The following is a 24529-nucleotide window of genomic DNA, read 5'->3' on the forward strand; positions in this document are numbered from 1 at the left end:
TATAAGTAGCTAGCTATTGATATGTTTTTTACTTGTTTTTGTTAAATGCCTAGTCGTTTGCTTACAAATACTAAGAAAATAGCCAGTGAAATTCAGGCGCAAATAATAGAAAGGAGAATTTTATTTATTTATTTATTTTCAAACTTGGGACATATATCAAGATTAAAATTAGATTTTTATCTGTAAAGTTAAATTAGAAGGAAGAAGAAGATAAGGTCAGCGATTTTGATAAACTCCAGGTTGGTTTAAAGGGGAAAACAAGGAGTCTGGAATTTAAGAGGATTAGAAATGATTTGTATGAGTGTTAAATATTTCTTCTTAATCCAGATAGATATTAGGATAACTTCAAAAAGTTTAGATAGCAAGTTAGGTTATATTTTGAGTCAAAAAATCATCACCAAAAATTATAAAAAGTCTAGTTTTTTTTTTTACAAGAAGTTACACGTAAATTATATGACCATTATAAATAAATATCTTGGTGCTAAAAACCTTTAATATTTTTATGTCTCATATGCTAAGGATATATCATATCTCAATTAAAATATATCAAAAGTAGAAGTGTGTAGCTTTCCTATCCATTCTTTTCCTCAACTTTACAAGATTATTTCTTAGGAATAATCCAGAACATTTTCCATTTCTTTCTAACACACACACGTACAAACAAACCATACGTCACAAAAAAATAATACTCCGTAAAAGAAAATAAAACCTACAAATACAAAGAGTATATAAAAATTGAAATTGCTAGAAACAGAACCACCACACAACACTCACAAAAACAAAAGTATAACAAAAATATATTCTTTGGAATCTTTCATCATTTTTAGTCCAATAAATTGGCCTTTTTTCTGATATACTTTTTCTAAACCCCAATTCTCATTAAAAAGTTCAGTACTTCTATTCTATTAATTGATCTTTTCATTTAATCCAATTAAATTTCTATTTTCTGATTCTCTTTCTCTTTTTCTGTGTGTGTGTTTTAGTGTTTTGTGTGTGTGAGAGAAAAACACATAAAATCCTGCTTACAAAATAAACTGATACCCAACAATATGTGTGTACAAGATTTAGAAAAGGTTAGTGAAGAAAAAGACAATTTGGGCCTCTCAACAGATCATCATAACACAACTGAATTTCCTTCTGATCAGATCAATCTTTCCAATTCTTTCCCTGTAAGTAATTTTCAAGCTCTTTTTGTTTTTATATATATATATATGTATGTATATATAAGAATTATCATTGAGTTTAGGCAATTTGTATCAATTCCTTGATGGGTTTTGCATAAAGTTTGATAATTTGAAATGGGTATTTTTTATTTTGGATTAATTTTTTTTTTTTGTTTTGGAATTTAAGCTGTTTTTCTTGTGTTGTAGGTAAGTGAATAAAGATTGTAATTTTCTTGAATTTACTGTATAAAAGTGAGAATTACTATTGAGTTTGAGCAAGTTGTTTCATTTTCTTATATGGGTTTGTTGTTATTTTTCATAAAGTTAATATCTTGAAATGTTTGTTTATTTTCTATGTTTAAAAGTTGTGATAGTTTGTGCTGATCTTGAAATTAGCTTGTTTGTTGATGTATTTCCTTAGTAGTAATTGAAGTTTGATTGTGAATTGTTATTAACAAAAGAGTATGTGTTTGGTTGAAGTTGATATGATTGCAAATTTGCAACTTGCAAGACATTTTTAGCAAAGTTTTCTTTCTTGTAAAAAGATTGTGAAGTGTCCAATGGTTATTTTGGATAGAAGTGGACTAATTTGGAAAAAAAGTTGATAACTTTACATCTTTTTTCCATGATCTCATGAAATTTCCATGTATATGTTTAGTTCAATATGGATTGTGAACTGGATTGAAGTGAGTTTTCTTCATTACTTCTACTTATGTGTTTGTATATGGTTCTGTTTATGACTTTGATTTAGTTGTCATTATGCTTATTTAATAAATTTTCATCTTTTGCACTCTTTTCTTTTATTGAATCGCTATCCTAGTTGTAGAAATTTAAATTCATTTACGCTCATTAATCACCTTGTTAAACATGCCTTGGTTCATGACTAATCATAGGATTGTTATCTTATATCCTGTAGCAATATACTTATATCAATGGTTTTGCTATCTAGTTATGCTTATGGCTAATAAAGTATTGTAGGTCTTTTTGCTTCGAAAGTGTGCACTTTGGTCACAGATGCCAATTGTGATAATATTATTGTTTAAAATGAAGCTTGGTATGGAGTGAATAGTGGTGTACAACTATGTTGATGAGAATATGGTTAGAATAGTTGGATCGACAGTTACTAATTTTTCAGTTATATATCTACTATCCGATTTTCTTCCAAAAATTGGGGAAAACAATCTTCTTTTATTGAATGTAGCACTTAGATTTCTCATGAAGTAATAAAAATCCCAGTGAAGATTGAACACCTTAGGCAAACGGTTGAAGTTCATATAAGCCATTTTAGGTTATTTTTTAATATTAATCATAGACCTTCCCATGTATTGTAGGTTCATACTCTTTCCGAATGAATCAACTATATAAACTAAGTAGATGCCTACATATTTCTTAAACCAAACTGAAAATTAGACTATCAGATGATTAGCTTTGTTAACAGTATTACATTTTCATCAGATGGAGAGCATTTGTGAGGATACAGTAGTTGCAGAAGAGAAACAGAATAATTATATCCCCATGCTTCGTTCTGGGGAGTGGTCTGATATTGGTCATCGACCCTATATGGAGGACACTCACATATGCATCCCAGATCTTGCTAGAAATTTCAATAACAAGCTTCCGGGTGAAGATGCTGTCTCATTTTATGGGGTAAGTTCCTTCCCTTTTATATATTAATATTGATAACCCTGTTTTTTCTAAAGATGTTGAAAGCTAAAAATGGTGTCAATTGGGTGGTAACAATAGGTATTTGATGGGCATGGAGGAGAGGGTGCGTCGAATTTTGTGCGTGATAATCTTCCAAGAATTATCGTCGACGATGCTAACTTCCCATTGGAACTTGAAAAAGTAGTCACGAGGTCTTTTATGGAAACGGATGCTGCATTTGCCAGGTCATGTGCTATTGAATCCTCGCTTTCTTCCGGCACGACAGCACTTACTGCTATGATCTTTGGGAGGTCAGCTTTTGTTTCTTTACTTTTCCAATTATAAGCCGTTAGTTCGTTACCAAAGCTGCTCAACTAGCCCATCTTGCCACATATTATTTACAGCTTCTCCACGGATGACAGTGGGCAAGAAATATTAGATTATGATAAGTTGCCAAATATGGGATGTTGGATATCTTCATAATTTAATTACACATCCAGCCAAATATATGGATAACCGACCCATTATTTCTAGACTATAATATGTTTCAGCTTTTATGATCGTAAGAAATTGTGTTTTAAATTCCCATGGTTTTATATTTTTAACAGATCACTGCTTGTGGCAAATGCCGGAGATTGTCGGGCAATTTTATCTAGACGTGGGCTAGCTTTTGAGATGTCAAAGGACCACAGACCGTGTTATGACAAGGAGCGACTTCGTATCGAATCCTTAGGTGGGTTCGTTGAGGATGGTTATTTGAATGGTCAATTAGCTGTGACCCGAGCCATAGGTAACTGGCACATCAATGGGCTCAAAGAAATGGGCGAGCACATTGGCCCATTGAGCGCCGAACCAGAGCTAAAACTTGTCACACTAACAAAGGAAGACGAGTTCTTGATCATTGGTAGTGATGGCATCTGGGATGTGTTCAGAAACCAAAACGCAGTGGATTTTGTTAGGCGGCGGTTACAAGAACATAATGATGTGAAGCGTTGCTGCCAGGAGATGGTGGATGAAGCAATGAAGAGAGGAGCACTTGATAACCTGACGGTGGTTATTGTCTGCTTTCAGGCGGAACCACCACCACATGTGGTGGTACAGAGAGGTAGAGTAAGGAGGAGCATCTCTGCTGAAGGGTTGTTGAATCTTAAGTTCCATCTCGACGGGTAAAAAAGAATCGTTTTTTACCCTTTTTTAACCAATTTGGAGACGATGATGAAAATTAGGTAATACTAGTTGTAAATACATTCATGTGAGAGAAGGAAATAAGGTAAGGGAGGATACTACTTGTATTTTTAGAGCCAGGGGATACAATATGTACATTCATAAAATGGTGATTCATCATTTGAAATTTTATCTTGGATTATTTAAGGATACATGATGAAAGAAGGCAATTTAATGAGAGCTTAATGCATGACATGATGAAAAAAAGGCAATTTAACGAGAGTTTGACGCACGATATGGTGATTGATGCATCAATGGAGGCCTAGACCGCTCTGTTCTGCGACCTTCATGGTCAGGTTGACGGTCACATTTGGTTCAGTAAAGAGTTTACAGTACACTAAAATGGCATGAATATATCTTCGTTGAACCAAGAATAAATTTGTAGCATTTTGATTCTTTTAAACGTCTATAAGACTAAAAGGAGTGGTGCCAACTTTGGCCGACTCTCGCCCCAAGTCACCATAAGTCGCCCCCCACACCACCCCCTTTGCCCGACTTGTGTTTTGTCTGACCTCCACAGCTCACTCCTTTGTGCTTCAAAGTCAGCCAAAGTCGCCCTGAACACCCTCCCCCCCCCCCCCCCCTCCGCCGACTTCTCCTAAATTCACCCATTTTTACCTTTTTTACATACAACACTCCCCTACCCCACATGACACATGGCACAAGTCGTCCTACTCTCCAAAATCCACCCATTTTCACTTTTTTTAATGGGCAACTCTTCTTAAACCACATGACACATGGCACAAGTCGCCCCTCCCTCCCTTTCTTCCCACTCCTATTAGTCTAATATATAAATTTGATATGTATGTGTATAATTTTGTTAAGAGTTAAATTCATTACGTGCCCTTGTGGTTGTCGATAATATCTCTTTCCACCTTGTGCTTTTTTTTTTCCCGTTGCTAGATACCTTATGGTTTATGTTAATTTCAGTACATGCCTTTTTGGCTAACAAACGAAAACAAGGGAGAACTAGATTAATTAGGAGGGAGAATTACGCCTAAAAAGTGATGTCAAGTGTATCCACAAGCTTCTCTTTTAGTTATAGTAAATAGGGATTATGGCACCGGAGTGTTACCAACTATGACTCAATTGTTATGTAATGTAATGATCTTTTAAACTAGCTACCTGATGTAAGAACCTCTCATTTTTGTTCTTTTCATGTATCGGTTGACTTGTTGTATCGGTAGCCGGTAACGATGTTAATTTTATCTGGGATTATGGAAACGTAGTGTAACTAACTATGACTCGATAGTTATGTAATGTAGTGACCTTAATTCCCGTTAACTCATTTTTCCGGTGACTCATATTTTTCTGGGCCACACACCATTATCAACAACCCATACCTTTAACAAGAAAAATTCAGATCTTTAACAAAAAGAAAAAAAACACACATATATGACGACGATCATGGTTACGGTTGTGGGTGGTGAACTCCGACAAGATGGATGGTGAATGGTCTTAGACTCCGACGAGGTTGTGGTGGGTGGTCTCAGTCTAATTTTTTCTTTCATTCAAAAGGTGCAACCATCTCTCCACCGTCTTCACATCCGGACACATGCCACCGCTGACTGTCACAAAATCCTAGACAACCACCGTCGTCATCCTCTGTCAAAATCCCCCATTTTACCCCATTGTAAACCAACGTTGCTGGATCTTGATGGTGGATGAGATCATAACACAATCCGATTTGGGGATTAGGGCTTGTCACCATCAAAAAGTGAAAGATGGAAAATGATTGTTATTATCATTACTTGATCTTGGAATGAAAAAAGAAACAAGAGCTTTGAAGGGGATTTTGATTGGATGACAAGTAGATAGATATAGATATATGGCATAGTTTTCGTATATGTATATATACATCTATCTATTTCTAGTGTTGAATTGTGTTCGAGATTTTCACATTTGCTCTCCGGAAAAAAAATGTTCTTACTTAAGATAGTGTCGGAAATAAACCGGAGAATATGACCAGAGTATAAAGTTGTCGGAGTAACCCCATAGCATACATCAAGTGAACAAAACAGAGAATTTCCTACATCAATTTAACACTTTTGTAGGTCATTACATTATATAACCATTCACTCATAGTTGGTTACACTCCAGTGCCTTAATCCCTATTCTTTTTTTTTTTACGTCCAACCCACGATGGAAGGTACTTACATCATATACCAATTTGAAAGATCACTACATTACATAACCATTGAATCATAGTTGGTTACACCCCAATGTCATAATCCCTAGTATAGTATAGTACAGTATAGTATAGATAGATAGAGAGATATCGCTAAGTAGAAACACTTATAACTTAACGTATATAAAATTACCTCAACTATACACTACTATGTTACATTAAAACTTAACCTCATAACGGGTCCGAAAATTTGTTAGTTAAAGATAATCGGAGCTGATCTTGAGTGTACAATTGTCTGCCCATTTTCACAGTAGCTTGTTGGGTCATCAACTCGTTTACCACTGACACACTCGAGTGTTTCACTTCCAAATCGAGGTCCTTCAATGCCACCATTAGTCTTGCAGCAGGGTGGTTTTTCTTGTTACTTTGTATCCTAATTATAGCATCCCAACCAATGACCTTCACATCAACTTCCACATCCGCCATATCTTCCGGCAGTGAAATGGCAGCGGACGATGATTGCTTCGAATTTTCACTTAATAACTCTTTCTTTAACACATCAAGTTGGTTTCTTAGCTCTTCTATATCACTTTCTGAGGTCTCAACTTCCAACTTCAACTCATTGATGTACGAGATCGCGTCGCCAAGGAGAGACGACTTGTCCATCTTCGAGACGTTTGGAAGAACAGCTCGAAGAGCATAAAACTGTTGGTTTATCTTTTCTCTCCTTTGTCTCTCTGCTTCCACATGATTCAATGGTTGTTTACTTCCATTAGCAGGCTCTCGCCCTCGCTTTCTAGTCTTTTTCTCCAATTCCACCATTCTACTATTCTTCACTTCTTGAATCACAGACGCATCAAGATCTGAGTGATCCGAATCAGCTCCAGTCAATCCTCCACCACCACCACCACCACCTGGTTTCACAGTACTCGAAGACGGAAGCACGCCCGAGACAAAAGAGAGCATCCCATCTTCGTTACTCCCACACGAAGTAGAAGATCTTTTCTTCTTATTATCACTGTTATTGTTATTCTCTTCATTTCCAAAATGAGATTTACCCAAAAGCATGCTACCTGTAGTCATTTTCTCGTCAATACTCGATATCTTCTCTGATTCGGATTCGGTATTAGACAAAATCCCAATTCTCTGACCCAAAAAATTCAACTCCCTAGCCCTAAATAATCCATGAGAATCAGGGCTAAGGTTCTGGTTTTGAAGTGGCTTAGACGAGGGGATAATTTGAGGAACCATCACATCCACCGAACCCACATCCCAGGCATCCGATACAGTAGACGAAGAGGGGTCAATTTCATTAATATCATCATCATTAACTTTATTATCACCAACGGGGAACTGCATCAGAAAAAGAGGTTAAGAAGAGAAGAAATAAATCTTATCAACAAGTTTTAACCTCCATTCTTATATGGACTCTAGTAAATATGTGGAAGAGCAAAACTTTCTGGTTTTCTAGGCAATTACTTCGTATTTGGATGAGCATAACTCCCTGGTATTCTAGTCATATGAGAGAATGGATTAAACATTTAAACTACTTTGTTGTATGACTTGTATCTAATAAGTATAAAATTGGATAACCTGTAGAGATAATCTTGTCAAGTCAGATTCTAAAGGTTCAATTTTGTCAATGAGTGAGCTTGAAGTAGACACCATGGTTTCATTGATGACCATATCCTGTGGATTGTAAAGTTTCTGGGATGAGTAGATGGAGCTAAAATCTTGCACAAAGAAAGGTTAAACTGTTTTCATTTATAACCTACTAAACCCATATATATATGATTACCATTGGTAGTGCTTTATTAAGTTTAGATGTGAACTCCATACTTTTATCAACAATAGATGATTTTGATAACTCTGAAATCTTGTAACTTTCCTCCTGTGTTGTTTTTACAATACAAGTGAGAGATAATTTATCAAACTCTATTATAATACACCCTAAAATCACCACAAAAAGAAATCATGACACTAAACCTAATTATAATTGTTCAGTTAGCTCATGTAATAGAAAAGGGAAAAAAACTCTATAAAGCATTATCCGTGAGCTAACATATTAAAACTGCAAAGGGAATTAGAGATCTTAGATTTTTATTTATTTTTTCTATACATTTATTACTGTAGCTCATTTCCTTTCTATTCAGGCAATTAATCCCTATATTTATTACTTACCATTTCCGGACCATACATGACGCATCTAATGGTCTTGACTTCTGTATATGATTGATACGGGTGCTCTTGTTTACCAGTCATTCTCCATCCTCCTACCTCTGTTACCATTATAAATTTTCTCTTTATAAAGCTTAACTTTAATGCAATTACCCAACATTAGCTTTGATTAACAGGAAGTACCTACCTGTATAGTCGATTTTACAATCAACCAAAATCCTGAACCAATCAGGAGTGAGTTTTCCAGCCTCCATTAACTCAAAAAAATCACGGCGGCAAAGATAGTAAGCCCCTGTACTAAGTTTAAATTCAGGAAAATCTTCTCCGAGAACTGCAACACATTCTTTGTTCTCTTGCAAGGCTTCATTTGCTGCTTCATCAGTGTACACAAGAGTGGCACCGCACCAATGTATATCCAGAAGACCCTTGATCACAACGATAGACACAGTAACTGTCTCTTCAATTTGTAATGCTTTCCCCATTGGCCAATAGCTTGACCACATACCAACCTCATCAGGTTTGCCGAAGACTCTGGGGTTGTACATCAAGTTTAAACCACTGGGCGTACTAATTTTTGCAAACCATACCCAATCTTCACCGTGCGCTGTATATTGAAAAGTTATGAGTAATCCGTCGAGGCTCTTGAGCTCGGGGCATGCAGGCACTTTAAAAGACAATAATGTCGATTGTGATGTATACATGTAATCAGTATCAGTCATCATGTTTGAATTCTTTATGTTTGGCAGAGATGTGCTCATTATATTAAATTCGTACAGCATCTGTGACACAGAAGCGGAGGATTCCAGTAAGTCATGTGTTCCCTGGGTGGGGTTATATTGTATATATAAAATTATTTTTTAAAAAGGCCAACCTGGACACACGAACTCCTGCCTTTGGTAAGCTCGGCATCTCCAACCAAGCACACGTTAAGATCTTGATATTCTCTGAGCCAAGTCATGTGTTTCAAATCAGATTCTTCAAGCTTGGTTAGTGGGATCAATTTGAAAAGGCCTTCAACTTCACACAAATTGACACAGCCTTCATAGCCAAATTCTTGCAATGCGAATCGATGTGACTCAAAAGTTACTACATTCAACGAATTACAATAATAAATGTACAATTCTGCAAGTGTACTCGGAAGACATCGCAGCTCTTTAAGATCATTGCAACCACTGACATCAAGGACCCGAAGACATTTAAGATAATTGTAACTAGGCAGGAAGTCAAACGGACTATTGACTAGATTCAAGTATATCAAAAGCTGTTGGTCTTTGAAAGTAAGAGGAAAATAATCAGTGTCACTAATATTGCAGTTCATTAGGTATAACTTCTGTAATGAATGCGGCAAAAGAAAGGAAGTCTGCTGACTACTTTTTATGGTATGAAAAGATGATCCTTCTTGAGTTACTATTGGACTTATTTCCTCCCTCATACAAAGTTTTTTACATCCTGTTATATTCAATATGTCAAGACAAGTAAGATCTCCAAGGGCTACGTGAGTCAGACTTCTACAATCCCAGAGAATCAAAATCTCAAGACAACGAAGTCGATGGATATTTCGGATTTCACGTAGCTTCTTTGAGCTTCTAAGATTTAAAATCTTGAGTGAATGAAAATCCTGTTTCCAAAGTTATATGAAAAATGAGAGGGAATGGCTAGTAAACATCAAGACCATGAAAAACTAAGGAACAAACTGTAGAAAGAGGATGCTGAGTTCTCTACCGCAGGCGGTTCAAATTCTTCCAAGCAGCTATAGCTCATATCTACAGCCACCAAGTTTTTCATGCACAAGCTGGAGGGTATGGCTCGTAAACTGAATCCAGTCCAGCAGAGCCATCTTAACTGTTTTGAAAAATTCTCGTAGGGTCCAGTGAGATCCACAGAGTTTAACTGGAGCAATTTTAATTTGTCCATCTTCTTAAATGACTCTGTAGTTAGGTCCGATGACTTCAATAACATTGAAAATTGTAAAAATTACATACAGATGTCCGTCACTAAGACAAGGAAAAGCTTCAAAAATCATAAACTAGGTAGCTTTTGACAGCTCTATTACCTCATACTCATATGACTCTTGTTGATTTAGCAGCTTTATGTCAAGAGCCAGACCTTCGATTTTTTTTGAACCCTAAATAGAAAGATGACAAACGTATAAAACTAAGAAGGCGTGGAAGGTAAAATAAGATGCAATTAATATTTTTCATACCTTTCCTTCCTGCAATATATCGTAGGACTCCTTATCTCTCCAAACTCTGCTACGTTTTGCAGGGTTTTTGGGTGACTCTTTATAAATAATAGTTCTTGCCATTTCTTGAATCAGTCGGTGCATCATCAGTGTTTTGTTTGGTGAAACAGAGAGAAGGCAGCTTTTAAAAAGAGATTCTATTCCAGACAAAGCCGAGTAATCAGGCTCTAATATCTTCACTACATAATCTATGTGTTTGCCAACAAAGAAACAGGCAATATGCAAAAACAAATCTCTGTCAGAGTCAAGTGGCAATGACTCATAGCTCCCTATGAGTACCCTATGAATTCCAGAATGAAGCTCTTTTTCACACGATTTCAATCTACTTTCCCAAAATTGCTTGTTATTCTGAGATAGGGAGGAACCCAATACTTCAAGAGCAAGTGGATTTCCTTCACAATACCAAAGTGCCTTCTCTATAAGATGGTCATAACCTTCAGGTGGAGCTTTGGATCCAAAAGCATGAAGACTTAACAGTTCTAATGAATCATTAATATCAAGCGATTTCATTTCGAGCTCTTGACACCTCCAATAAGTAGACTGATCAAACCATTTATGTGCATTACTTTCCCTTGTTGTTATTATAATCTTGCATTGTGTTTCAATTCCAGCTCCAAGTAAGAGAAACAAGTGGCTCGGTTCAACAATGTTATCAAGAACAATGAGTGCCTTTTCTGTTTGTAGGGCATTTTCAATTTTACAGGTACCTTGCCAAACACTAGGAATTTTTCTCTTCTTGCCCTGTAAGATATCACTAAGAAGCTTTTGTTGTAGCTCATGCAATTGTTTTGTTGATTTACTACCAATATCTTCCAAGATGCTTATGCTTCCAAAATTTTCCCAATTAGAGTAGACAATGTGCCTGGCCAAAGTCGTCTTACCACTTCCTCCCATGCCCCAAACTGCTAGTATTTGGGCACTGGATTTTTCTAACCAATTATCGATCTCCTTACGCCAAGTATCCATCCCTACTAGATTGGCTTTATGATAAACTTTTTTGAGATCAAGCTTTTTCTCAATGATGCGAACAACTTTTTCCGAAAACTTCGTTTCAGGCCTGCATCAAAACACAGCAAGCACATAGCTCTGAAAATCCAAGAGTGCGCTCCCTTAAGTCTATACATAACATATGAATATAGCTCATCACATGACAAGAATGTTTTAACAACTTTAGAGAGGAAAAAGAGAGGAGAAAGGGGAGAGTACAAACTAATAGTCGTTTTGTTAAAAAGTATGCAACAATCAAAGCATAACAACATACATTCGGCTAAACATGTAATTTTATTAAAGTGTATCAAAGAACTACAAGCTACATCATAATTAGAACTCTAATCTTACTAGTTGAATGATATATTTTCAGTTAAATGGGTAAAAATTGAGAAATCTGTTTTGATATTTAGTGAAAGAGGTTCCTATCAATGTTTCAAAAAATAAAGGGTTATTATTAATTTTGGATGTATTTTCTAGTTAGGTCACCCGATTTTTGGGTCAGCTGACGACGTTCATCAACGCCACCCCAGCTCACTATAGGCACAGTTCCTTTAAATCTTCACCAAAATCCTCCTCAGACACAAAAATTTGATCCGTGTGCGTGTCATACCTCCCCATCTCAATCCGACTCTATACCCGCTACCTTTGCTCTTCTTAACAAAAACCCTCTCTGGCACAAAGCCAATATGAATATTCTTCTCTTATGAAAAACGACATATGGTCATTAGTTCCATGTGTTCCGGAAAAAATGTAGTTGCTTGTAAATGGGTATACAAAGTTAAACGTGATCAAAGGGGTATTATCAATCGCTGTAAAGCAAGACTAGTTACTAAGGGTTTTCATTAGCAACAGGGTATTGACTACACTCAATACCCTGATACTTTTAGCCCTGTTGTCAAGGCTATCACTATACAGGTTGTTCTACATATTGCTATAGCAAATCGTTGGTCCTTAAGACAATTAGATGTCCAAAATACGTTCTTACATAGTGACCTAAGAGAAGAGTATATCTATAACAGCCACCGGGTTTCATTGACATATCCAAACCTGACCATGTGTGTTTATTGCACAAATTATTGTATGACCTAAAGCAAGCACCAAAAGCTTGGTTTTCTCGGCTGTCTCAGGTTCTTCATAGTATTGGTTTCAATGGATCCAAAACTGATCCCTCCCTTTTTCATCTATTGTGATCATAGTACAGTGTTATATCAGTCAGTGTACGTTGATGATATTATTTTGACAGGTATCAACCCTTTCGGGTTGTTCATAAGCTTAGTCGTGCCTTTGCCATTCAAGACATGGGCTCTATATCCTATTTTGTGGGTGTGGAAATCACACGTATGGGTTCAGATTTGTTTCTCTCTCAACACAAATACATTACAGACCTCTTGGCACACACGGGTTTGTCTAAAGCCAATCCCGTTCCATCTCATTTTTCTACCTCTGCGGTTTTGTCTAATGGTGATATCGTTGCTTTTCTGGACCCGGTAAAATCCCGGAGTATTGTTGGGGGTCTCCAATATGCTACCCTTTCGAGGCCTGATATTGCCTTTGCTATTAACAGAGTGTGTCAATACATTCATTCACCAACCGAAAATCATTGGTTAGCTGTTAAGCGTATTCTTCGTTATTTACAAGGGACATCTGATTACTGGTTTACTCATCTCTAGCAACTCCGCTACTCAGTTACATGCTTATGCTGATGTCGCCTTCAATAATATTAATGCCTACTCCGATGCTGATTGGATTGGTTAACCTGATGACCGTCAATCCACGGGGGATTTGCTATATATCTTGAATCTAATCTTGCAAAAAATAGCAACAAACTTTGGTGTCATTATTAAATCTAGAAACCATCGATCAAAATAACTCGTAATAGAAAATATCTTTCAATTATTATCGAAACTAGGGATACGTAGATAACCTGTTGAACATATCATACTTGGGATTATTGCATAAAATAGAAACAAACTTTGGTTACCTTAGGGCGCACGGAGTGGACAAAGGCTTCAAGCGGGTTAGCCCAACCCTCCGGGGAACACCACTGCCGGTCACGCGGGCTCCAAGCGGGCTGGGTTTGGGCGGTTTAGAAGCCAGCCGAGGGTTGAAGTGTGGGGATGAGAGATATGACCGTTCAACAGTCAAAAAAGTGGGCCCCATTCGATTTAGATGCAACGGATATAAAAAAAAAACTTTTTCCCTATTTAAACCCATTATTTTCAAACCCACAACTACAAACAACTAAATATACATTTTACACACACTTTTTACACAACTTTCACCCCAAACATCTCAATTTTATCACAAAATGGATTCATCTTCCAACTCGTCTTCGTATTGCGTTCCCCCTTCTCTTTCCGACTCATCAAACGGGAGCACTTTTCAATTTTTCCAAACGGTTTTAGACGCGTACGAAGACACCAGAAGCTCTACTAACACCCGTAGGTACATCGACCGAGATCGGGTAGACGCGCACGATAGGCTAATGCGCGACTACTTTGTTGAAGACTCCAAATTCGACGAGCCATTTTTCCGTCATCGTTTCCGCATGAGCAAAAGGTTGTTTTTTAAGATTGTTAATGATGTTGGAGCTAGGTTCGAGTACTTTCAAACACGATATGATGCTCGGGGAAGATGAAGCTTCACGGCTCTACAAAAATGCACATCGGCGATCAAACAATTGTCCACGGGTGAACCACCAGACGCGTATGATGAGTATTTATGCGACGCGTATGATGAGTATTTATGCATTGCGGAAAGAACATCACGTGAGAGCCTCGATTATTTTTGTAATGCGGTCATTGGTTTATACAAGCCGGAGTTTTTACGCAAGCCGACATCTCACGATGTTGCTCTCATCACACAAGCGCATGAAGAAAGACACCACATTCAAGGAATGCTTGGTAGTCTTGATCGTACACACATCGAATGGGCTAAGTGTCCTAAATACTTAAAAGGGCAATACACAAGGGGTGATCATAAGGTGCCGACTATTATGATTGAGTGTGTTGCTTCTTACGACTTGTGGATTTGGCATTCGGTTTTTGGTCCCGCTGGATCAAACAATGATGTTAACGTTTTGAATCAATCGCCATTGTTTAATTCCTATCGTAATGGAACCGCACCAGACAATTCATTTACCGTAAATGAACGAAATTACAAGCGTGGATATTACCTTACTGATGGAATATATCCTAGGTGGTCTACGTTTGTTAAGGCATATCCCCATCCAATCGAAGAGGATGAAAAGAAGTTCAAAAGACTCCAAGAGGCGGCAAGAAAGGATGTTGAACGGGCTTTTGGTTTTCTCAAAGGGAAATGGAAGATTTTGGAGCGTCCCCCCCGGTTCACGACAAAGGAGAAGATTGGGAAGATCGTCGCTACATGTATATTGCACAACATGATAATAAAAGACGACGGGAGGGCAATATCACCGGTTCGTATTATGGATCCACCCGCCCCTATTGTTTATGACCGGAACGTGCTGAGGGAGTTACATGACGAAGAAGTCAATCATCACATCAGGTATGATCTGACAACGCACGTATCGGGTTTGGATTTAGCATACCTTGACGACCCACATGCGCAGTCACCACCGATTGAGGCATTGATTTAGGTGTCTTTATTTAGTTTATGTATTTTTTAAATTATGTTTATGTTGTTTTTAAATTAAGTTTATGGTTCTGTAATGTTTAATAAAATGTTTGTGTAGTTTTAGTTTATTTTAATAAAATGTTTTAAATTTATATTATAAAATGTTTGATTAAATTAAATGAAAAAGAAAATAAAAAAATTTGGGAGGGTTGAGAAAGTGATGAATGCCTAAAGAAATAAGTTGGGAGGGTTAAAAATGAAAAATGAGTTGGAAAGAGGTGATTGGTGGGATTTGGGAGGGTTGGATTTTTGGGCTACATGACTCCTTGTGCCCTTAGCCTGTGTTCTTGAGTTTATATGTAAAGGAAGGGGAAAGAAGAGAAGAGGGATGAATGGAAGAGAAGGGGTGGAGTTTCCTTCCTTCCAAATCATCCCAAAAGTGGGAGGAAAATATCTTTAACAAATTCTATAGAATTCTCCTTCCAAATCTTTTCCCTTCTTTTCTCTTCTTCCCTTAAATAAAACTCAAGAACCCAAATATTTTTAAAATCCTTTACAATCTTTTCCTTTCCTTTTAAAACAAAACTCAAGAACATACCCTTACGGAATCTAGAAATCATCTATAAGAATTACCCATAATATAAACTATTATGAAACAGATCAATTCAAAAATAAGATTAATTTCTAAAAATAGTAACAAACCATACATAAATTCCTATATATAAAAAATCAAGTATAAGATATTTTATAGGTAGTATAGATAAATAGCTTTTTCTTTATTTATAATCCCCAAAATTGTGGCTGATGTGTATTAGCATATTCAGGAAGAAAAAAGCTTTGGCATAACACAAATAAGCTAAGCTAGACACTTCAATCCTTCGAGTAATCTAGCACACCCTAATTTCATTGCAGGGCCATGATGGTGGATTAATTTGCAATAAAGGTTATCAATTGATCAACTCTAGAGACATTGCACTTTGTTTATGAGTTTAGCCTAACTTCGTAGGATTATACCTAAGGATAGGTGAATATTGTTTCGACCTGGTCTTACAGAATGATCCGTTGGTATCCGAAGTCATACGGGGTCGAGGGCTTTTTCACCAATTTTAAATCATATGGGAAAAAAAACTTAATACTTTTATCATAACACAATAAGCAGCAAGCCTTTCGGTAAACCAGGCCAATGACTAAACAGAGGCTCAAAATTTTCCATGTAATATATAACAGGAAACATAGACACATACCCACTAGGAACTTCGCCAGCCATATTGCCAACCTTCTTAAGGGCTGCCTTCCACCTTTCAACGTTATCTTCTGTCCACTTTGTATCATTGGGTATCACATTTATTCCAAAACTCTCCTCTTGATTCCTAACATGTGCAGGGTCAACATGATAAAAAATCGGTAAAACAAAATGCCTTCGCTTAGTTGCTTGATCCAGGATCAAACAAAGCTCATCAAGACACCATCTAGAAGTTGCATAGTGTGTAGATAGTACAACTATTGATGCTCTTGATTCTCTAATACCTCTCTCGATTCCTGGCTGCAGGTCTTCACCTCTGTCAATCTCTTCATTATCCATGAAAGGGACAAGTCCTGCATCTTGTAACGCCTTATACAGTTGATCCGTAAAAGTAAAACGAGTTTCGCCTTGAAAACTTAGAAACACGTCATATCTGCAAACTCTATTATTAGAAACTGGACATGTATTGGAAGAAGTAGAAGCCATTGAAGTGTCTAGTTTCTGCTTGGATGGAAGATTAAAGGCTACGAAAAGTCTTCGGTCTCATGAACAATTAGAGAGGTAGGCTCGTCAACTAAATTATTAGTGCAGCGTGGTTTACCACACAGCAAATAACAATCATTTTATTATAATTAAATTACCTGATTGGTTGGTTTACTTTGTCATATGTTTAATTGATAATTTATATTTTAATAAGCTTCCAGATCCAGAACCGGAAGTCATAAAGAAAAGTAAAACTAAGAATAAGAAATGGTACACTTGGCATAAGACCTTTTTTAATACAGTAGGTAACAACTTGCTACGAGGGACCACCCACTACAAATTAATGGGTTTTTGTTCCTAATGAATTGAAGCCTCGTTAGTTGCAACAGTTAATTAGTTTAATAATCCTTTGACTGTTTTAAAAGATAAATAAAAAAATTAAAAAATTTACAGAAAATAACATAGCTTGTCTGGGGGGAGAGAGTGGAAGGGGAGATGAGGAGGGACATTGAGGGAGATGAGGGAGTTTCGGCCGCCAGCCTCGCGAGCTCAGAGGGAGATGGGGGGCGCGAGCTTATAGCTCGCTGGGAGATGAAGGCGACAGGAACTGGAGATGTAAATTGGGGTGTACCGTTGGGGGACCTGCAGTGTAAAGTTAGATGTGCCAGGGGTGTAAAGTGACAAGTCTGTCAAACTGCTCTTTCTTTCTTCTTTTTTTTTTCTTTAGCTGCTGTGCACTTTTTTGTTAATTGGCAAAGTGAAATAATTTTTATTTTTTTTAGCAAAGTGAAATAAGTTTTTTCTTTTTTTTTTCCCAACAATTTTTTTTGCATAATATAAACTTTTTTTTTAGTTATGTAATGTTTTACTTTTAATATGTAATGTGTTTTAAGTATTATGTAATGTGTTTTATTATTAATAAAACATATAAATTTAAAAAGGGTTAATTATGTAAAGTTTATAATGTTAAGGATAAATTATTAAAATGTGAAGAAAAGGTTGAGAGTTTCGGTTGCCACTAAAAAAAGGTTGAAAAAAAGGTTGGAGGGTTAAAATGAGGTGGAGTAATTTGATTGGGTATTTGAAGGGAGATGGGAGGGTTGAACCCTCGGCTCCCTCCCCCCTCATAAATTAATGAAGGCCCACAAACTGTGTGGCTTTTTCTTTTTTTTTACTACGGTGCTGTTTGTTTTTAAGATAGAAATTGTTTGCAATTTGATTTCACCTAATTTCATGTCTACAACTAAAAATTTGGTTTGAAAGTCTACAAGCTCAACATATAATACTGTCTGTTTTATAAAATAAATATTTTTTTTATAAATTGTAACCACCAAAATATTTTTAAAAAATAACTAAATTAGTATCTACATATATAATATAAAAATAAATAAATTGCTAGATAATGCTATCTATATAACCATATTATTTCCTTTTTTTTTTTCATAAAAAGAGATAAAGTTGGTCATAGATAATGCTTAATACGTGGCATAATAAAAAAAAAGAAAAAAAGACAAGGCAGCCATTTTCTTTCTCAAATCATTCTAACCACATTATCCCTTTCCCCATGCTTCAATTATAAACCATTCATCCCCACTTCTTATGCTACTTCTAAAATTTCACTAAAAAGTCGAATAAATCAATCAATGAAATATTATATATTAGACATAGTATTAGTTTCCATTTATCAAATTTCTATACTATTAGTTTTCTTGTATGAATTTAGGCTACTCTATAAATATAGCCTCTTGTAATCCCTATTAATCACAATTAAATACAATAACCTACAATTACCCATTCATATCTTCGAATTAGAGAACACTAGCACAACCATTAGATTCGGAATCAATATCTGAAGAAACCCCTAAAATTTCGTCTTCATTAGACCTCACACGTGCCGCCACACGCCGCTCCAATACTCGCCGGAATTTTTTGAATTCCGGCAATTACTCCTTCTCCGGCGAGTTAAACCTAACTGCCACCACCATCTTAGTATCTTACTCCTTATCGAATTCCGAACAAAACCTACCAATTTGATTTTACTTCCGCCGCCATTGACCGCCGCCGCCGCCGTTGACCACGCCGGAAACCTAATTTTTTCAAAAACAGAAATATTCACTTAATATTCTAATGGCGATGCTTGCTCTTATTTTCACACAAGACAAAGCAATTCACAACTCCTACAAATTTGCCTTCAAAATATCTCCAACTAATTATGGATATTGGAAATCCTGCTTGAAGCTTTTTTCACCACACATGGTTTATATGGGTACATAGATGGTACAATTCCATGTCCTTCTCCAACAATACAAGAAAAAGGCAAAGAAGCTACATCCACCTCACAACCAAACCCGAATCATCCGATTTGGTTGTCTGATGATGCCCATGTATGTATGCTCATTATGTCTACTATCTCTGAAGCATCGTTCCAACATGTACAAGAAGGTACTTCACGTGAACTGTGGTTATCCCTTGCTCGCGCATATGCCCCACAAACCTCGTCTAGGGAATATACCCTTAAGTCCTAACTCCTTCGACTTTAGATGAAAGACGGTGAATCAATGTCTACTTATCTTACTCGAGCACAAGAGTATGCTGATGCTCTTGCAAATATTGGCGAACGAGCGAAAAACAAAGATCTTGTGATGCAGGTTATTATAGGTCTTCTCGATAATTACAACAACTTCAAATCAACCATACTTGGCCGACCAACCCCCTTGGCATTCTCTAAGCCGAACGGGCTTCTTTTGGATCTTGACTACATGGTCAAGAAACTCGTGGCTGATTTAAAACCTGCTCAAACTTTATCAATGGCTACATTGCCACAGTCTTCTAGCCATAGTGGAAATTCACCTTCGCTTCCTAATGATACTATGGAAGCCCTTCAACAACTGGTAGCCCGTCTTGGTTTTCAGCTTCAACCATCATCTGCCCAATTACCTCAAACTTTTTATACAAATCAGGCCAACAATAACCGAGGCAACAATCGGAACAATCGTAGAGGTCGTGGCAATTATCAGATTTCCCAAAATCGCGGTGGAGGTAACTGAAATCCATTTTCTTGTGCAACTAATCAAAACATTATATATGGTACTTGTAGCAAGTGTGGAATTAGTCATGTCCCGCCACAATGCCCAAATCGGGACCCCTCCACAATACGTAATAGGCAGTCGTCTGCTAACTTTACTCAAACAAACTATGCTGCTAACACTCACTCTCCTGCATCAACTTCATGGCTTCCTGACTCAGGTTCTAATTACCATGTTACTCCTAATCTCTCTAGTTTTGACACGTTCCAGCCGTACCTTGGCGATAACAATGTTCATGTTGGCAATGGTAAGGGTCATCCTATTTTAAATATTGGCTCTTCAACTTTCTACTCACCTAACAAAAGTCTTTCTTTCCGAGATATCCTTCTATGTTCCTGAAATTAAACAAAATCTTCTTTTCGTTCAAAAGTTTTGTTTAGACAACAATGTGTTTTGGAATTTCACGCAACTTTCTTTTCTGTGAAGGACAAGGTCACCCGTTCTACCCTCCTCACTGGTCCAAGTAATGGAGGTCTCTATTCCTTTTGTCTGCCACACTGTCAACCTATCCAAAAATTTGTCTTCACCACTGTTCAAATCTCTCCGGACGTGTGGCATCAAAGACTGGGTTACCCTCATTAGAAATTGTTTTCTTCCATGTTATCTAGATTTAAGTTTCCGCTTTCTAGTAATAGATTTTTTAAGTCATTGTACTGCTTGCTCTATTGGCAAGTCTTCGAAACTACATTTACCATTATCTCGCAATAAAGTTTCATTTTTGATCTTATTTATTGTGATGTATGGGGTCCTTCACCCGTTCCTTCTTTTGATAGTCATTCTTATTTTTTGTTGTGTGTTGATGCCTTTTCACGTTACATGTGGTTCTTTCCATTGAAACGTAAATCTGATGTCTATCATATATTTACTCAATCTGTTGCTATGATAGAACGTCAATTTAAAACAAAATTGAAATCAGTCCAAACCAATGGAGGGGAAGAATTTCGCAAATTGTCTCCTTTTTTCTCAAATCTAGGCATCATCCAGAGATTCTCTTGTCCACACACAAGTGAACAAAATGGCTTTGTTGAAAGACGACACCGACATGTCGTTGAAACTGGTCTAACTCTTCTTTCTCAATCCGGTGTCCCGTCTAAATTTTGGCACTTTGCATTTGACACTACAGTCTATCTTATCCATCGCATGCCCTCTTCAAACACGGCTCGCACCTCTCCCTTCGAGTTTTTGTTCAAACGGACACCCAATTACACTTTTCTCCGTGTTTTTTGCTATCAATGTTTTCCTCACCTACGACCCTATAATCTACACAAAATGGATTTTCGGTCTACTCCTTGCACATTCTTGGGGTATAGCACCTCCCATCACGGGTATCGGTGTTTTGACCAAGAGTTTGAGCGTCTCTATATTGCTCGCCATGTCCGCTTTAATGAACACTTCTTCCCATTTCGTCAACCCACCTCGCCTTCGAGACTTACCTCCCAACCAAACGAATACTTCTCGTTTTATCCATTACCTCCACCTCCTATGTTTAACCCAATTTCCGATGGGCCAGCTGACGGTGTTGACTTACCTCCTCCACCTGAGCCTACAACTACGCTCATTCCTCCCCCCAACCCATAAAACAATCATCCGAACCCACACAACCCGTTGATCCTAATCCCTCTACTTGCTCACAATCTACATCATCACCACCTCAGCCCACAACACGCACACGTCCTTCAAATCTTCTCCAAAATCCGCCTAAAACAAAAATATATGATCCTTCTGCATATCATACCTCCACATCTGTTTCTGACTCTGAACCCGCTACCTTTGCGATTACCAACAAAAACCTTCTCTGGCACAAGGCCATGGAGGATGAATATTCGACTCTCATGAGAAATGACACATGGTCATTAGTGCTAGGTGTTCCTGGAAAAAATGTAGTTGATTGCAAGTGGGTTAACAAAGTTAAACGTGATCAACGGGGAATTATCACTCGCTATAAAGCGCGCCTTGTTGCTAATGGATTTCATCAACAACCTGGCATTAACTAGACTAACACCTTTAGCCCTGTTGTTAGGGCTACCACTATCCGGGTTGTTTTATCCATTGTTACCGCTAATTGTTGGCCCTTGAGACAATTACATGTCCAGAATGCATTCTTACATGGTGATCTTAAGGAAATAGTGTATCTACAACAACCGCCGGGTTTTGTTGACATATCAAAACCTGATCATGTGTGTTTGTTGCAAAAATCATTATACGGTCTCACGCAAGCACCGAGAGCTTCGTTTCATTGGCTCTCTTAGGCTCTTTATAACATTGGTTTTAAAGGATATCCGAAACTGATCCCTCGCTTTTCATCTATTGTGCTCATGGTACAGTGCTATATATGCTAGTGTAAGTCGATGATATTATCTTCACAGGTAACAACCCTTTGATGCTTGATCGGGTTGTTCAACAGCTTAGTCGTGCCTTCGCCATCCAAGACATCAGCCATCTATCACATTATCTAGGTGTGGAAATCACACGTACAGGTTCAGATTTGTTTCTCTCTCAATCCAAGTATATTATAGATCTCTTGAAACACACAAAATTATCTAATGCCAAACCAGTTCCATCTCCCCTTTCTACATCTGTGGTTTTGTCTAATGGTGGTAGCACTGCTTTCTCGGATCCAGTCAAATACCGGAGTATTGTTGGGGGTCTCCAATATGCTACTCTCTCTAGGCCTGATATCGCATTTGCTATAAACAAAGTGTGTCCAAGGCTTTTCCTTTTAGTTATACTTGTGTTTAGTAATTATTTGGTAGGCCTTTTTGCTTTGATATTATGCACTCCTCTAGTAATGGAAGCCGATTGTGATAATATTAATGTTTAAAATGAAGCTTGATATGGAATGAAAATTAGCCCAACAACTATCTGAATAAAAAATGGTAACAATATGGTTGGACAGACCAGCTTGCTAGGATTTTTCATTTCATTTTGTCTTATATATCTACTATATTCAAGTTTTCCCCTAAAACAGAGGCAAATAATCTTCAACTTCTATGATGATAGTCAGCATACTAATTATTAACTCAATTTTGATTTCTGTTTGGCTACAACAATTTATTCCTGATCATCGTAGCAATGGTTTCACAAACATCAATACCCTGTCGTGGACATCTCTAGTTATGCATTCGTGTACAGGAATACACATAGTCGCAGGAATACTTACATGACTTGGTGCTCTGAGAGTGTGTCCAAATGGCCACTTGGCAATCCACATCAGATCAGCATCAAGCGGAATAGGATTGATGTCCTCACTTTCTAGATAAAGGGACATCAAAGTCTGGTTCTTAAAGCTTTCATCTTCAATAAGCAGTAGCGGCTCTTGCTTGTCATCGATGAACCTAGATTTAAAATAGGTAGATTCGAGAGTCTTTGACTCTTAATAAGATGAAAATTTAATAGTTGAGTTATCGAGTAGCGTACCACAGCCCCCATTTCTATATTTAAAGTTGCATGTCGGGTCAATCATAAAGTGAAACCCACTCTTGCAGTTAGTGAGAGACCTTCAGTATGTCCAAGGTACTAATCATGTTTTAGATACACTATTTTAGAAATCAGTTTCACCTAAACTTCATGTTCATCTTTTTTTATGGTAATGAAATCTTATCAAGAGGGAGGAGCATGGAATTGCTAAGAATAATGCTTGAACTCCCTTAGTAGATATGAGTCAGGTCAGTAGGAGTGATCTTGATATGGGTTACTGGGTCAGAATACACAGTCAGGTCCACAAACGTTTTTTTGTCCCTTTCTTTTGAGTCTTGAGTTTTACTAATATCCAATATCATATATTATTACCAAATCTAACTTGTTATAAATATTATCTAATTCTATTGTATAAAGAGATCTACAAGATTGTAAGCATTTAAATACACTATTGGTCAAATTTGATGGGTTTGTCAATTCCAATTTAAACCTTGTTTTGATTTGACCCGTTAGGAGCAAAAATATAACCCAAATCAACCCGTTTCTAGCTGAAGAGGTTGAAATTAGAACATTATTGTGATATCAGGCGACATTTACTTACCAACCATCCAGAAGTGACAAACTCATGTCCGGATTCTGAACTGAAGGATTTAACTCCATCACCGTTACTTGAAATAAGAAAACAAAAAGTTAAGAACCATCAATATATATATTCCTACTAATAGCATCACTGTGAAGGTGTTAAAGACTTCAAACCAACATATATTGCCACACAGAAAAGCGACCATCATACTTGAATTTGCAGGCTGCAGCTTCAGCTACGGTCCCCCCATTAGTCTCTTGAAAACTTATGTTCCAAGTGTCGACTCAAACCGAATTGCAGCAGCCTGATCAACTAAAGATTCTACTCAGATTTAAAACATAACCATCAGTTAAACCCACCTTTTATGATGTTTCAGAAAATAAAAGAATATTCATTAAGCGTTAGAAGTTATTTGTAAACTCAAGTCATGGTGGTTTTGAATTCCGTATTCGACAAAGCAATGCCTATGATGAAAAAATAACTTGACTGGCTGACTGGAGCGGTAAATGGCAGGAACGTGGGAAACGTGTGGATATTGTGTCAATTCTCTATAG

At 37.1% G+C, this 24529-nt stretch overlaps 1 protein-coding gene and 1 pseudogene across 1 annotated transcript; one reads left to right on the plus strand and one right to left on the minus strand.

The window, feature by feature from the left end:
* Positions 1 to 898: 898 nt before the first annotated feature.
* Positions 899 to 4183, plus strand: LOC122599754 (probable protein phosphatase 2C 27). The gene is made up of 4 exons (XM_043772315.1): positions 899 to 1169; positions 2619 to 2810; positions 2907 to 3118; positions 3416 to 4183. The coding sequence occupies exons 1-4, from the start codon at positions 1050 to 1052 to the stop codon at positions 3975 to 3977; spliced, it is 1086 nt and encodes a 361-aa protein (XP_043628250.1). The 5' UTR covers positions 899 to 1049; the 3' UTR covers positions 3978 to 4183.
* Positions 4184 to 6194: 2011 nt separating this feature from the next.
* The window catches only part of LOC122598900, a 47301-nt pseudogene continuing 28966 nt past the window's right edge, over positions 6195 to 24529 (minus strand).

This window comes from Erigeron canadensis, chromosome 5 (assembly GCF_010389155.1).
Source record: "Erigeron canadensis isolate Cc75 chromosome 5, C_canadensis_v1, whole genome shotgun sequence".
In the NCBI taxonomy this organism is placed as follows: domain Eukaryota; kingdom Viridiplantae; phylum Streptophyta; class Magnoliopsida; order Asterales; family Asteraceae; genus Erigeron; species Erigeron canadensis.